Source organism: Molothrus ater, chromosome 2 (genome assembly GCF_012460135.2).
Source record: "Molothrus ater isolate BHLD 08-10-18 breed brown headed cowbird chromosome 2, BPBGC_Mater_1.1, whole genome shotgun sequence".
Classification (NCBI taxonomy): domain Eukaryota; kingdom Metazoa; phylum Chordata; class Aves; order Passeriformes; family Icteridae; genus Molothrus; species Molothrus ater.
The window spans coordinates 161041-175909 of NC_050479.2; the positions used below are offsets into that span (position 1 = coordinate 161041).

The 14869-nt window shown below is 70.3% G+C and overlaps 2 protein-coding genes across 2 annotated transcripts; one reads left to right on the forward strand and one right to left on the reverse strand.

The window, feature by feature from the left end:
• The first annotated feature begins 1523 nt into the window (after positions 1-1523).
• APBB1 (amyloid beta precursor protein binding family B member 1) lies at positions 1524-9218 on the forward strand. The gene is made up of 14 exons (XM_036384136.2): positions 1524-1576; positions 2075-2734; positions 3115-3293; positions 3578-3634; positions 3709-3815; positions 4166-4202; positions 4520-4657; positions 5041-5165; positions 6537-6651; positions 7314-7398; positions 7858-7941; positions 8058-8179; positions 8581-8757; positions 8831-9218. The coding sequence occupies exons 2-14, from the start codon at positions 2209-2211 to the stop codon at positions 8996-8998; spliced, it is 1920 nt and encodes a 639-aa protein (XP_036240029.1). The 5' UTR covers positions 1524-1576; positions 2075-2208; the 3' UTR covers positions 8999-9218.
• A 379-nt stretch (positions 9219-9597) lies between these two features.
• Positions 9598-14578, reverse strand: SMPD1 (sphingomyelin phosphodiesterase 1). The gene is made up of 6 exons (XM_036384145.2): positions 14256-14578; positions 12582-13360; positions 11888-12059; positions 11732-11808; positions 11180-11325; positions 9598-10613 (listed from the first exon to the last, which is right to left on the reverse strand). Exons 1-6 carry the CDS (start codon positions 14517-14519, stop codon positions 10198-10200), a joined length of 1854 nt encoding a protein of 617 aa, XP_036240038.1. The 5' UTR covers positions 14520-14578; the 3' UTR covers positions 9598-10197.
• Between the last annotated feature and the right edge of the window lie 291 nt (positions 14579-14869).

Here is a 14869-nt window from a genome sequence, read left to right on the forward strand (position 1 = left end):
GGAGCACCTGGCTGAGGGCCAGCCCCAGGGAGGGGTGGGAATGGGGCCACACTGGGGGCCAGGCACTGCTGGGCTCCCCAGGGCTCACTGCTGGGGCGGTGCTGTCCCAGAGCTGTCAGTGACCTGGATGGAGCGTGGAGTCCATGGACCACACACGGCTGGTTGGAATGTGGCTCTGCCGAGGGCAGAAAGGATCCCAGAGGGGTCTGGCCAGGCTGGACTAACGAGCCAAGGCCAGCGGTGTGAGGGTCAACAAGGGCAAGTGCTGGGGCTTCTGCTCGGGTCACCAAAACCCCTGCGACACCCCAGGCTGGGCAGAGGGGCAGGGGGCTGCAAACGGCCCTGGGGGTGCTGGGCACAGGGGCTGGATGTGAGCCCAGGTGTGCCCAGATGGGCAAGAGGCTGATGGCACCTGGGCTGTGCCAGCCCCAGTGTGGGCACAGACCCAGTGTGGGCACAGCCCCAGGGCAGGGATTGTCCCCTGTGCTGGCACTGTGTGACACCTCGAGGGCTGTGTCCAGTTCTGGTCCTGCAGGAGAGCCCTGGAGGGGCTGGAGCGTGTCCAGGGCAGGGAATGGAGCTGGGAAGGGACTGGAGAATCCCTGAGGGAGCTGGGAAGGGGCTGAGCCTGGAGCAAAGGAGGCTCAGGGGGGACCTTTCCAGGAAACAAGTGAGAGGACAAGAGGAAATGGCCACAAGCGGTGCTCGGGGAGGTTCAGGTTGGACATCAGGAGGAATTTCTTCATGGAAAGGGCTGCCCCGTGCTGGAAGGGGCTGTCCAGGGAGGTCTGGAGTGCCCATCCCACGTCCAAGGAACAGCAGGAGGTGGCACTCGGAGCTCTGGGCTGGGGACAAGGTGGGGATCAGTCACAGGCTGGACTCAGCCTTGGCGGTCTCACCAAACGGAGTGGCTGCGATCCTGTGCGGGATCAGACCGGTCCCCACACCCCGTGTCACCGTCGCTGCTCCCGGCCGGAACCCCCGGTGCTGCCCCTCCGGGGCTGGTAAGAGCCGGGAGCCTCCCGGTCCAGCCGGGGGTGGGGGATTCCGGGGGCACAGCAGCCGTAGGGAGTCCCGGTGCTGCCCCGGCCCCGTCCCGGTGTGGGGGCAGCGGGGTGGAAACCGGCGGTGCCGGTGCCTTGCGGGATGCCGCTAGGGGTAACGGGGGGCTCAGCTGGGCTGAACGGGTCCGTAGCACCGGAACAATGGGGTGGGCACAGGCAGTGTCGGGGTCACCGGCCCGGGAGTGTCGCCGGGGGGAAGGTCCCCCGTTCCGCCCAGGTCCCGCTGCCACACAGGGCCGGATCGAGCTGCCCGCCGCCGGCAAGGCCTGGGGCTCCCGGTCCCGGCGGGTACTCGGGGGTCTTCGGTGGTGCGTGCCGGGCAGGGTCCGGAGAGGGGCCGGTGGTCCCGCCGGTGCCGGAGAGGGCCCGGCGGGTGCCGGTGGTCCCGGCCGGTGCTGGTGCCGGTACCGGTACCGGAGGCGGCGCTGTCCCTCCGCCGGCCGGAAGCGGAAGTGACGCGGCCCCAAGCCCCCCACCCTCCCCCGCGACCCCCGGCAGCGGAGCCGCCGCAGGTACCGGCAGCGGGCAGAGAACGGGGGAGGGAGCACGGGCGGCCCCGCTGGGCTGGGCACGGGTGGGGCGGGGGGGCCGGGCCCTACGCACACCCCCGAGGGCCGGGCCGGGGCAGCGGAGGGGGCCGTGGGTGCGGGGTCCCGGTGGGATCCCCCTGGCGGGGCCGCGGGGAGGATGCGGAGGGACCCTGGGCCGGGGGAGCGGCGGGGTCACCCCGGGGGCTGCGGGCGCGGAGGGGACGGCGGGGGGAGCCGGGACCGGGCCGCGGGGCCGTGCGGGATGCGGGGCCGAGGGGGTGCCGGTGCCGGGGGGTCCCCGCGTTCCGGGATGCGGGGATGTGGATGCCAGTGCCCCGGGGTGCGGGGATGTGGATGCCGGTGCCGGGGAAGGCTGCCCGGGCCGGGAGGGGGCTGCGAGGGGATGCCGAGTCCTTGGGAGGAGCCGGGGCCGCGGAGCGTCCGTGCCGGGGGTCCCGGTGCTACCGCCGCTCCCCACAGGCCCGATGGACGCGGAGGCGCCCCGGGGGCTGTAGGACCCCCCCGCCCGCCCACCCCAGCACCGGCAGCCGCGGCCGGGCCGGGCCGGGCTCCCGCCGCGCCGGGGGTCCCGCCGCTCCCCGCGTCCTCGCACCATGTCGGGGGCCCTGAGCAAGCGCAGCGACCTGGCCAACGACAACCGGTGCCCGGGGCTGAGCCTGGGGCTGCCCGCGGCCCCCGACCCCCGCACCGGCCCCGGCGGCGCCCCGGCCGAGGAGCTGCCCGGCGCCGGCTGGGCCAAGGCCGGCCAGGACCAGAACCGCAACGAGCTCGAGCCGGGCCCGGGGCCAGGGCGCTCCCCCGGGGCGCACGGGGACTCCCCCGGGGCGCTGGAGCCGGGGGTCCGGGCCCGCAATGCCCGGAACGTTGCCCGCGACCCGCGGGCCCTGCTGATCGGCGCCTCGGAGGAGGAGGAGGAGGATGAAGAGGAGGAGGAGGACGAGGAGGAGGAGGACGGGCCCGGGGTGTCCCCGCCGGCTCTGGGCGCGGAGCGGGGCCTGCGGGAGCCGCCGGGGCGCAGCGCCAGCCGCCTCTTCGGGGGGCCCGGCCCCGGCAGCGACGAGGACTCGAGCTGGGCCACGCTGAGCCAGGGCAGCCCCGGCAGCTCCCCCGATGAGCCAGGTGGGCACCGCCGGAGCTCCCGTGACTTGTGGCTGCCCCGCGGAGCCCCACGGTGAGCCCTCGCTGTCCCACAGCTGCCCCATGGAGGCTTCTGACACTCTCTGGCTGCCCCGCAGAGCCCGTACTCCTTCCTGCCATGCCCCGTGCCCCTGTCAGCTCCACATCTCCCCTGGTCCCTGGCTGTGTGCCCACTGCGGCACTCGCAGCCCCCCGGGTGCCATTGCTGGTCCCTGGTACCCCAGCCCCTGGGCACTGTTCTGTGTCCCCAGCCCCATTATCTCCATGCCCCCCCTTTGTCCCCGTGTCCCTGTGGAGCCCTCATGTCCCTGGCACGGGGGGCTGTGCGGGGCCGGGCTGAGCCCTCTGCCCCTGCCCTACAGAGTCGCTGTGGCCGTGTGGCGCAGGGGCACATGGGGACCTGCCCCCCGGCTGGCTGCGGGTGCAGGACACCTCGGGCACCTACTACTGGCATGTCCCCACTGGGACCACCCAGTGGGAGCCCCCCGGCGGGCCCCACGAGACCCCTTCCGACGGCAGCACCCCCACCGAGGGGCCCACCGTGAGTCGGGACCGAGAGGGCTGGGCTTGGACTGGGAGGTGGCTGTGGGGCCATGGGGGTGGCTGTAGGGCAGCCCCTGTGGGGCCATGGGGGTGGCTGTGGGGCACAGGGTGGCTGTGGGATGATGGTGGGGTGGTTATGGGGGGCTTAGGGCACCGGTGGTCTGGGCGTGGGTTGTTCTTGGGGTTACCATGGGGCTCCCATAGTGTGCTGTGGGGTGACTGGGGGAACCATGGGGCACTGGGGGGCTGCCCTACACAGCAGCCTGACCCAGTCCCCTGCAGCTTTCCTGGACGAGCTTTGCCCCGGCCGAGACCTTCAATAATGGAGACTTGTGGAAGGTGAGAGGGGCTGGTGGATGGGAAAGGGTGGGGGGTCAGTGCCCCCCAACCCCACAGAGCCCCCTTGCCCCTAGGACCCCACGGCTGAGGAGGAAGAGGAGGAGGAGGAAGAGGAAGATGAGGAGCCAGGAGTGTCAGACCTGGAGATGCTGTCACCAGGCCCAGGATCGCCAGGAGAGGGGTGCGCTGGGGGGCACAGGGACTGGGGGGACACATGGGCAGGGCTGTGCCTGGGCCCTGTCGGGATGTGGGACTCTGGGTGACAGGTGAGAGAGGGTGTGCCCTGTGAAGTGGGAGCTGAGGGGGCAGGGACCCAGGTGTGGGGCAGGGAAATGGGGTCTCAGGATGGATTGGGGGACTCCCAGGATCTCAAGGCAGAGGTTTGGGGGGGAATGTCTGAGGTAGTCAGGGTGCAGTGACCCAGGTATGGGATATGGGGGATCCCAGGGGGCTCTCGGGCAGGGTTTGGGGCTGGAGAGGCCCCAGAGTGTCAGGGTGCAGTCAGTGACGCCCCCACCCTTCCCCTTGCAGCATGGCCCTGGGCGAGGAGGATGTGCTGGACTCCAAGGTAGGGCCGCTCTCCTGACCCTGCCCGCCCGCAGGGCCCCTTCCCCACTTCCCTGGGGTCTGCTCTGCTGCTGGGGGCTGGGACCCAACGCCTCAGGGGTGCCCCAGGGTGTCACCTGCAGGGGAGGGGCCTCGGCCACGGCCTGTGCGGACCTGCCCTGCCCCGGGGCTGTGCAGATGGGGCGGTGCGGGGCCGGGTTACTGCTGCGGAGCTGAGGCTGCCCCACACCGCCCCCCTGCCCCCTCGCCCCTCACCATCCCTGCCCCACAGCCCCAGCCCCACACATCCCCGCTGAGTGCCGTTCCCGCTGCCCCCAGGGCCTCCCGGTGCGCTCCCTGGGCTGGGTGCAGCTGCGGGAGGAGGAGCTGGGGCCTGGCCGCAGCAGCAGCACCGTCAGCGCCTGCATCCGGCAGCTCTCGGGGCCCCGCGAGGGCCCCCCTGGCACCTGGGGGGAGGTGAGTGACCCCAGACCCTCCCTGTGCCCCCTGTACCCCCACACCCTCTGTGCTGTCCCCCTGGGGGGAGGTGAGTGACCCCAGACCCCCTGTGTCCATCCCACACCCTGTGCTGTCCCCTGGCACCTGGGGGGAGGTGAGTGACCCCAGACCCTCCCTGTGCCCCCAGTGTCCATCCCACACCCTCTGCGCTGCTCCCCGGCACCTGGGGGGAGGTGAGTGACCCCTGTGCCCCCCACACCCATCCCACACCCTCTGTGCTGTCCCCCTGGGGGAGGTGAGTGACCCCACACCCCCTGTGCCCCCACACCCATCCCACTCCCTCTCCTCGGCCCCCCTGTCACCCGGGGGAGCTGAGCCCCCCCTGATGCTGCCGTGCCCAGGCGCGGGCGCTGCTGGTGCTGGAGGAGCGCACGCTGAAGCTGGTGGACCCGCAGGACCGGGCGCTGCTGCACGCGCAGCCCGTGGGCGCCATCCGCGTCTGGGGCGTGGGGCGGCACGGCAGCAGGTGGGGCTGGGCACACGGGGGCACACCTGTGAGTGTGCAGCACTGGGGGGACACACCTGTGAGTGTGCTGCACTGGGGAGGGCACACAGGGTACACTGTGTGTGTGTGCAGCACTGGGGAGGGCACACGGGGCACACTGTGTGTGTGTGCTACACTGGGGAGGGCACACGGGGCACACTGTGTGTGTGTGCAGCACTGGGGAGGGCACACTGTGTGTGTGTGCTGCACTGGGGAGGGCACACTGTGTGTGTGTGCTGCACTGGGGAGGGCACATGGGGCACACTGTGTGTGTGTGCAGCACTGGGGAGGGCACACGGGGCACACTGTGTGTGTGTGTGCAGCACTGGGGAGGGCACACTGTGTGTGTGTGCAGCACTGGGGAGGGTACACTGTGTGTGTGTGCAGCACTGGGGAGGGCACACGGGGCACACTGTGTGTGTGTGCAGCACTGGGGAGGGCACACGGGGCACACTGTGTGTGTGTGCAGCACTGGGGAGGGCACACGGGGCACACTGTGTGTGTGTGTAGTGCACTGGGGAGGGCACACAGGGTACACTGTGTGTGTGTGCAGCACTGGGGAGGGCACACTGTGTGTGTGCAGCACTGGGGAGGGCACACGGGGCACACTGTGTGTGTGTGTGCTGCACTGGGGAGGGCACACGGGGCACACTGTGTGTGTGTGTGCAGCACTGGGGAGGGCACACTGTGTGTGTGTGTGCTGCACTGGGGAGGGCACACGGGGCACACTGTGTGTGTGTGTGCTGCACTGGGGAGGGCACACGGGGCACACTGTGTGTGTGTGTGCAGCACTGGGGAGGGCACATGGGGGGCTCTGGTGTCTGCAAGGTACCCAGGGCTGGGGATCCTGTACATGTGGGGTGCAGGGATGGGGGGTCTGGGTGTGTGGGACCCCCACGGGGCCTGGAGGTCCCACACAGTGTGGGGTGGGGGCTCTGGAATGCCATGTATGGAGGCATTGGGGTGTGGAGGGGCCATGGGGCTGGGTTCCCCACAGGGGTGAGGTGTGGGGCTGTGGGGTTCACATGTGCACAGGGCTGGGAGGTCCCACGTGTGGATGTGGTCCCATGGGTTGGGCAGGAGGGGGCCATGGGGTCCCAGCACTGAGCCCCCCCAGCAGAGAAGGGTGTGGGGCAGAATCAGATCTGCCCCTCGGAGTGTGGGGTGGGTCCTGGGGCTGAGGGGGCCCCGTGCCCCCCGGCACCCCCTAACCCTGCTCTGTCCCGCTGTGCTGCCGGGGACACAGGGAGAGGTATGGCTCCAACCTGCCCCCAGACCCCCAGTGCCCCCAGTCCCGGCTCAGGCTGGCTGGGGAGGGCACCGGGGTGGTCCTGAGTGTGACCCCTCCCCCAGGGACTTTGCATACGTGGCCCGGGACCCCCTGACGCAGGTGCTGAAGTGCCACGTGTTCCGCTGCGAGGGGCCTGCCAGCGCAATCGCCGCCGGGCTGCACCGGGTCTGCGCTCAGGTGAGACCCCCAGAGCCCCCCACACTGCCCCATGGCCTGCACTGGGTCTGTGCTCAGGTGAGACCCCCAGAGCCCCTCACACTGCCCCATGGCCTGCACCGGGTCTGTGCTCAGGTGAGACCCCCCTAAACCTCCCCTGAGCCCCCCACTCTGGCTGGCACTGGTTCTGTGTCCAGGTAAACCCTCCTCAACCCTCTGCTGGGCTTCCCCCCAAACCGCCACCTTGGCCTGAGCTGCGTCTCTGCCTAGATGAGACCCCCACAAAGCCCCTGAGAACCCCCCACCTGGCCTGCACCAGGTCTGGGCCCAGGTGAGACACCCCCAGGAGCCCCCAGGCCCAGGTAACCCACCCCAAATTCCCCTTCCTTGGTCTGCACCACATTGTGCCCAGGTGAGACCCCCAGAACCCCGCCAGGACTTGCCCTAGCCTGCACATCTGCACACAGGTGAGACCTCAGGCCCCTCCAGCCGGCCCCTAGGGGTGACCCCTGCCCACCCCCGTGTCCCCACAGACCTGCCACAGGGCACCGGGGCCAGGGGTCCCTGGGGTGCCCAGGGTGTGACAGCCAGGAGGGCTGGGGGTGCCCTTGTGTGACATCTGGGGGACTGTGGGTCACCGTGGGGGTCCCTGGAGGTGACAGTGGTGTCACATCTGTCCCCAGCTGACGGCGGAGCGGCGAAGTGCCCGGGCAGCAGGCAATGGCCTGGGGACAGAGCCCCCCCGGCTGGGGGAGCCTCCCCTGCAGGGTACGGGGCTAGGGGGTACCTGGGAGAGAGCTGGGGGGCTCTGGGGGTACCCTGGGAGTCTGGGGGTAACCAGGAAGGGGGAGTCCTGCAAGGGGACAGGAAGGGGCCTTGTGGGTCTGGAGGTTGCATTCACTGGTGGAGGGCAGTGGGAGGGGGGGTGGCTTTTAGGGAGGTTTGGGGGGGGGTCTGACAATGTCCCCCACCACAGCAGGGCTCCCAGCCCCCAGGAGCAAGGCAGTGCAGTTGGGGGTGTTGGGAGTTCTGGGGGTGCTCTGGGGGGTCTTGGAGGGCCTTGGGTCGGTCTGTCATGTCCCCCCCCACACTGGAGTGCCCAGCATCCAAGAGGTCTTGGGAGGTGTTGGGTGAGCCCTGAGGGCTGGGCAGGGGTTCTGGACGGATGTTGGGGCTCTGGGGTGTTTTGGGGGGCTCTGGGGGTGTCTGACAGTGCCTCCCCCACAGTGGAGTTCCCAGCCCCCAAGAGTGAGGTGGTTCAGCGCTTCCCCGTGTGTTACCTGGGCTGTGTCCCCGTGGCCAAGCCAGTGGGTGAGTCGGGGACTTGAGGGGAAGGGGGGAGTCTCGGGGGGCTCCTCTGGCCCATGCTCGGCAGCTGTGGGGCAAGGGCACCCCCAGGGCTGCCCTGAGGCTCCCTGTGCCCCCAGGCATGGATGTGATCAACGCGGCGCTGGAGGCGGCGCTGGCCCCTGGCTCAGGGGAGCCCCCTGCGCCCACCCCCGTGGTGGTCAGTGTGGCCCCCGCCACCCTCACCATTGCTCACCGCCAGGTGGGTGCCCCCCTCGGACCCCCTCCCCTGGCACCCTCACCATCACCAGGGGCATCCATCCCCACCTCGGACCACCACCCTGGCCTAGGGGAGATGTGTTGACCCCCGCCCTCACTGGTGACCCTGTTATGGGGTCTGAGTGACTCTGTCATGTGTCAGAGGGGCTGCAGAGACCCGTCCTTGTGCCAGGGATGGGTTGGGTACCACCATGGCTCCTTCCACCGTGTCCCCATCCCACCCCATCCCGCGGGGTCTCGGGGGATTCCCTCCCAGCCCCAGGGTACCGCAGTGACCTCCCCACCCTTCCTGGGGTGACACCCCATGTGCCCTGCTGACCCTGTCCCCTTGCTGAGGGTGTCCCCATGGCCCCCTCCCCACCGTGGTGTCCCCGGTGTCCCCAGACAGAGGCGGTGCTGTGCGAGTGCCGCGTGCGCTTCCTGTCCTTCATGGGGGTGGGACGCGACGTCCGCGCCTTCGCCTTCATCATGGCCAGCGCCCCCGGCACCTTCCGCTGCCACATGGTGTGGTGTGAGCCCAACGCCGCGGGGCTCAGCGAGGCGCTGCAGGCTGCCTGCGTGGTGAGTGCCGCCCCTGTCCCCCCCTGGGCTGCCCCCGGCCCCGCTGACGCCGCTCCCTCGCTCCTGCCCGCAGCTCCGCTACCAGAAGTGCCTGGATGCGCGGCCCCAGGCCTCCAGCTCCTGCCTGCCCGCGCCCCCGGCCGACTCGGTGGCACGGCGGGTGGGCTCCTCCGTGCGCCGGGGGGTGCAGACCCTCCTGGGGACCCTCAAACAGCGGCGGGGAGGGGCTCAGACCCCCTGAGCGGGGCGAGGGCAGGGGGGGCATTGGCTGGGCAAGGCAGCGTCGGGGGGCAGGACCACGGACCCAACGCTCCAGGGCACGGAGTTACCCCGGGTGTTGGGGGTCCTGCCCCCACCGCTGCCCCCACGGTGGGTCACGCCCCCCCCAGGGTCCCCAATGCATGTGGCATAATGAGGGTCTGTGTTGTACTAAATCATTAATTAATAAACCCATTCCACCAGCCCGGCTCGGCTCTGCACCTGGCCTCACACAGGGAGGAGCAGGGTGTTGTGTCTGGTTTGGGTCTTCTTAGGATGTCACAGGTGCAGAGGGGCACTGGGGTCCATCCACACCTTATTAGGGGAGCGATGGGTGTACAGGGATCATGGGCTGATCCCAGTTGTAATCCCAGCAGGTGAGAATTAGGACAAGGAGGTGGGGTGGTGGGGCCCCAGCATCCCTGATTTGGGTCTCCCTAAGTGGTGGCTGAGAACTGCAGTGAGGAGGATGAAGGACAGTGGGGTCCATCACACCTGTACTGGGGGGTGATGGGAGCATGAGGACTACGTGCTGATCCTGATCTCAGTTCCAATCCTGGTGGAGAGGATTAGGAGGGGTGGTGGTGTCCATTGTGCCTTTATTGTGTAACTGGTGGGACATGGGGACCACGTGCCAATCCCGACCTCACTCCCAGTGACCTCGTACCGATCCTGCTCCTGCTGTGACCTGTGCTGGCTACAGTCCTGCTCCCTGTGTAACTGTGTCCCTGTCCTGTTTCCAGTGAGACCACTGCTGACCCTGCTCCCAGTGTGACCATGTCCAGGGAGCTCCTGGTGTGACCACATACCAGGAGCTCCCGGTGTCACCACATCCCAGGGGCTCCTGGTGTCCTGGGAGCTCCCAGTGTCCCCATGTCCCAGGAGCTCCTAGGGTCACCACATCCCAGGGGCTCCCGGTGTCCCCATGTCCCAGGGGTTCCCAGTGTCACCACATCCCAGGGGCTCCCGGTGTCCCCGTGTCCCAGGGGTTCCCCGTGTCACCATATCCTAGGGGCTCCCGGTGTCCCCGTGTCCCAGGAGTTCCCAGTGTCACCACATCCCGGGGGCTCCCAGTGTCCCAGGGGTTCCCAGTGTCCCCGTGTCCCAGGGGCTCCCAGTGTCACCACATCCCAGGGGCTCCCAGTGTCCCCGTGTCCCAGCCCTGCTGCTGCCGGCCGTGGCTCAGCAGAGCCGCCGCTGCTGCCAGAGCTGCTGGATGCGCGGGAAGGGCAGCGCGGGGCGCAGGGGCCGGCAGAGCGCGGGGTCGGCGGCGCGGCCGGAGCGCAGGGCGCAGAGCAGGGCGGCCTTGCAGGGTGCGCCACAGGGCTCGCGGGGCGGGTGCCCCTTGTGCAGGTGGAACCAGAAGAGCTGGAAGAGGGGCTCGTCGTCCTGCATGCGCCGCACCAGCCGGTCCCAGTCGGCCGGGAAGGCGGCGGGCAGCCCGTAGGCCTCGCGGGCGCCGTAGAGCCGCCGCCAGCGCGGGGCCGTGCCCGGGGGCGCTGCGTTGGCCTCTGTCAGGTTAAGGATGAAGGTCTCGTGATCCAGGACTGCGTGGGAGCTCCCGGGGTAGGAGGCGGCCACCTCATACACACGGTACCCTGCAGCGGGAGGGACGGTCAGCGCCGGGGAGCGGGGGGTGCGGGGGACACACGGCGGGGGACACACGGCAGGGGACACACGGCAGGGGGACACACGGCGGGGGACACACGGCGGGGGACACACGGCAGGGGGACACACGGCAGGGGGACACACGGCGGGGGACACACGGCAGGGGACACACGGCAGGGGGACACACGGCAGGGGGACACACGGCAGGGGGACACACGGCAGGGGGACACACGGCAGGGGACACACGGCGGGGGACACACGGCAGGGGACACACGGCAGGGGACACACGGCAGGGGGACACACGGCGGGGGGACACACGGCAGGGGGGACACACGGCGGGGGACACACGGCAGGGGACACACGGCAGGGGACACACGGCAGGGGGACACACGGCAGGGGACACACGGCAGGGGACACAAGGCGGGGGGACACACAGCGGGGGGACACACAGCGGGGGGACACACGGCAGGGGACACACGGCGGGGGACACACGGCGGGGGACACACGGCAGGGGACACAAGGCGGGGGGGACACACAGCGGGGGCTCGGGGCGCACCGGGATTGAGGCTGATGTAGGTGGTGACACTCGGTGCGATGAAGGCAATGGACACAGGACGTGACAGCGTCTCCTCATCGTAGAACAACTCGAACTCATCCAGGTGTGTGTGCCCGAAGAACTGCGCCGCAATGGTGCCCTCGAACCTGCCAGGGTGGGTGAGCGGGGGCGCATCCCCAGACCCCCACCCCAAAACCCCAACCCTGGCCCTCGGGTCCGCCATGTGGGCTGGGGGTCCAGGATACACGGGGTGGGGGTCTGGTGCATGGGATGGCACACGGAGAGAGAGCCCAGGGTGTGGGGTGGAGTCTGGTGCAGAGGTGCAGCATGTGGGGCAGGGGTCTGCTGTGTAGGGCAGGAGGACCATTGTGGGATGGGAGTTCAGGGTATGGAGCCAGGCTCTGGCTTGTGGGGTGGGGGGTCTGGTGTGGGGGTCAAGGCCACATGGACAGAGGTCCAGCACATGGGGATGGAGGCCAGCGCATGGAATGGGGGTCTGGCATGTGGGGTGGGGCCCATGGTGCGGGGTCTGGGCAGGGGTCAGGCACTGACCTGCTGACAATGCGGTAGTAGTTCCAGCTCCAGCTGCGCAGACAGTGGGCTGGGGGGATGTGCCCGATGATGTGCACCTGTGGGCAGGGAGCCAGGACTAGGGGTTTGCCCAGGGCCCACAGGGACCCCCTATGTCCCCCCAGAACCCCCCCACACCTTCTCCCCATCACGCTCAGCATCTGCCAGGACCCCCATGAGCCACTGGAGCTGCCCTGCAGGGTCAGTGGCATTGATGAGAAGCCAGAAGTTGGCCTGGGAGCAGAAGTTCATGTTGAGGGAGACGAGGCGCAGCCCAGGCCAGACCTGTGCTGTGTAGAACCCACCAGCCCTGTGTGGAAAAGGGGGGTCAGTGCTGTGTCCCCTGAGCCACAGACCCTGCACCCATCCCACGGACCCCCAGCTCTCTGCCACCTGCACTGCCCACCCACCTACAGCCCCCAGCCTGGAGCCCCCATTACCCCACAGCCTTCTCTGTACCCCAGCCAGCCACAACTCCCTCCCTGCACCTCTCCCCCCGTGAAGCTGAAACATCTGCACGCAGCCCCAGCTGGCCTGGTACCCCCACTGCCCCTGCAGCATGGAGACCACACTGTGTGTCCTGCTGGTCCTGAGCCCTCAGCATTCCAGAGTCCCGTGCTCTGAGCCCCCAGCCTGCGCTACTGCAGCTCCCACAACACCTGTCAGCCCAGAGCCCCCCGTCTGGAGCCTCCCAGCGCTGCATCCCCTGATCCTGGTACCCCAAATGCCACAGCCCAGAACCCCCACCCTGTGCCCTCCCACCCCCGAAGGCACAAACCCCCCATCCCCATCCCCTGGGCAGCGGGATCCCCCTCCCCGGCCTGGTGCCCACCGCAGGGTGCGCAGGGCGGCGGGGGGCAGCCAGTGCTGCCAGGCCTCGGCCATGGCGTCGTAGAGCCAGGCAGCCGAGCGGTTGCCGCGCACGTAGGGCGGCGGGAAGGCGTTCACCGGCGTGGCCTCGTGGTTGCCCACGGCGGGGAAGACGCGCAGCGGGCCGAGGCGGGCGCGCAGCAGCGCCGTCACCGTGCGCAGCGCCCGCAGCTGGTCCCCGCGGCTCTGCTGCCACACGTCGTGCGCCGGGATGTCCCCAGTCCAGTACGCCGCCGCGAAGCCGCCGGTGCCGTTCCTGGTGCCGTTGGGCAGCTGGGCCAGCAACGCGTCGATGGTGTGCAGGGGAAGGTCGCACTTGCCGTAGGTGCCCCAGAAGCCCGCGGCCCCCGGGCCCTCGCCGGGCACCCCGCGGCAGCACAGTGGGTCGGGACAGGCGGCGGCGCTGCCTGGCACGTACTGCCGGTCCCAGTGCAGGTCCGTGAGGAACAGGATGCGGGCCGTGGGCGCTCCGGGCGGCGGCGGCACGGGCGGCCGCACCGGCGGTTTGGGCGCGGCGGGCAGGGACAGGTTCCAGGCGCCCAGGATGTCCCAGTGGCCGCAGTGGGGGCCCAGCAGGAGCCCGCAGGCCTCGGGCGGGCGCAGCACAGAGCGGGCCCAGGCAGCCACCACGTCGCCCTGGAAGAGCTGCACAGCCTGGCGGCACACGGGCGGCCGCGCCAGCCGCAGCTCCTGGCACAGCCGCGACGCCACGCGCCCCACGCGGGCCACGTTGGGCTCCAGCTGCGGGGGAAGGACACCAGGATGGTTACGGCACCCCACACCTCCTGCCACCCTCACTGCCCTCCCTCCCCTCCATCATCGGCTGCCCAGCACAGACCCTGCACACTGAACTCAGCTGCTGTCACTGGCCTGTGCCCATTGGCACCCCGGGAGGGGCACGGCAGCCCCGGGATGGGCACGGCACCCCCGGGAGAGACACAGTACCCCCGGGATGGACATGGCACTGCCAGGATGGGCACGGCACTCCCCGGGGGGGGCACGGCACCCCAGCTGCCATCATCGTGCCGCACCCAGCAGCTTCCCGGGATGGTCCCTGGCTGCTGTCACTGTCCCACACCCGCCGGCCCACCCAGCTGGATATCCCGAGGCCAGAAGGGACCCACAGGGTCCCCCAGCCCCTCTGGTTCTCGGCTTGGTGCCCTCCTCCCTCCGTCCCCGCCCCAGCCTGTCCCGGTTCCCGTCTCTGTCCCGGTTCCTGTTCCTGTCCCGGTTCAGGTTCCTGTCCCGGTTCAGGTTCCTGTCCCGGTTCCTGTCCCCCTTCCCCCGAGTGGAGCCACTGGCAGGACCCCGCTCGTCCCCGCTGCTCTTCCAGCCGTCCCAGCTTGTCACTTTCCCCGTCCCCGCCCGTCCCTGTCCGCATTCCCAGCCCGGTCTCGTGTCTGTCACAAGCCCCGACCTGTCCTGGCCTGTCCCGGCCCCGGCCCGTCACGAGGGACTGGCCCGGCCCGTCCCTGTCCTGTCCCGCCCTGTCCCCACTGTCCTGTCCTCTCTGTCCCCGTTCCTATCCCATTTCTGTCGCCCCCGCTCTTCCCGTCCTGGTGTTCCGCTGTCCACCTATCCCCGTGTCCCCCCGGTGCCCCCCGTGTCCCGGCACTCCCCGACCCCCCGTGCCCACCTGCAGCGCCAGGTCCAGCGCCCCGAAGAGCACCCGGCAGGCCGGGCACGACACGTTCCGCCAGCCCCAGCGCGGCGCCGCCGCCGCCAGCTGCTCCCCAGGGCCGGGCGGCGACCCCGCCGACACCGGCAGCGCCAGCAGCGCCGCCAGGGCCAGGGCCAGGGCCAGCGGTGGCAGCGGTGGCAGCGATGGCCCCGGTGGGCGCGGTGTCAGCTTTGGCCGCGGGGAGCGCGGGGACAACGGGGCCCGAGCCCCGGCCGCCATGGCCGAGGGAGGGGCGGGGCCGGCTCGGGGGCGGGGCCGAGCAACGCCATTTATGGGCGAGGGGGCGGGGCAAGGGCGCAAAGGGAGGGGTCAAGGTCGGGGCAGGGCCCGCCCCCGGCGCCATGGCCGAGCGCGGCGGGGGCGTGGCCGACAGGGAGGCGTGACCAATGTCCACGGGGATGGGGCGTGGCCACCCGGGGCGGGGACCGTATGCAAATGAGGGAGCCGGGCCTACGTAAGGCGCGCGGGGCACGGTGGGAGATGGAGTCCTGGGGTTGGTGGCGCTCCCCAGGGTCCCACTCCCCTGGGGTCCCCTCCCCTGTGTGCGGTTGGACCCCCCCCCCCCCCCC

Excerpts from the sequence above, each read along its gene's own strand:
- SMPD1 (XM_036384145.2), bottom strand. The coding sequence starts at position 14,519 with ATGGCGGCCGGGGCTCGGGCCCCGTTGTCCCCGCGCTCCCCGCGGCCA. Across the intron at positions 13,361-14,255 it reads CGCTGGACCTGGCGCTGCAG|CTGGAGCCCAACGTGGCCCG; the intron begins GTGGGCACGGGG and ends CTTCCCCCGCAG. Across the intron at positions 11,809-11,887 it reads CTGAGCGTGATGGGGAGAAG|GTGCACATCATCGGGCACAT; the intron begins GTGTGGGGGGGT and ends CCCTGCCCACAG.
- APBB1 (XM_036384136.2), top strand. The coding sequence starts at position 2,209 with ATGTCGGGGGCCCTGAGCAAGCGCAGCGACCTGGCCAACGACAACCGG. Across the intron at positions 6,652-7,313 it reads TGCACCGGGTCTGCGCTCAG|CTGACGGCGGAGCGGCGAAG; the intron begins GTGAGACCCCCA and ends ATCTGTCCCCAG. Across the intron at positions 8,180-8,580 it reads TCACCATTGCTCACCGCCAG|ACAGAGGCGGTGCTGTGCGA; the intron begins GTGGGTGCCCCC and ends CGGTGTCCCCAG.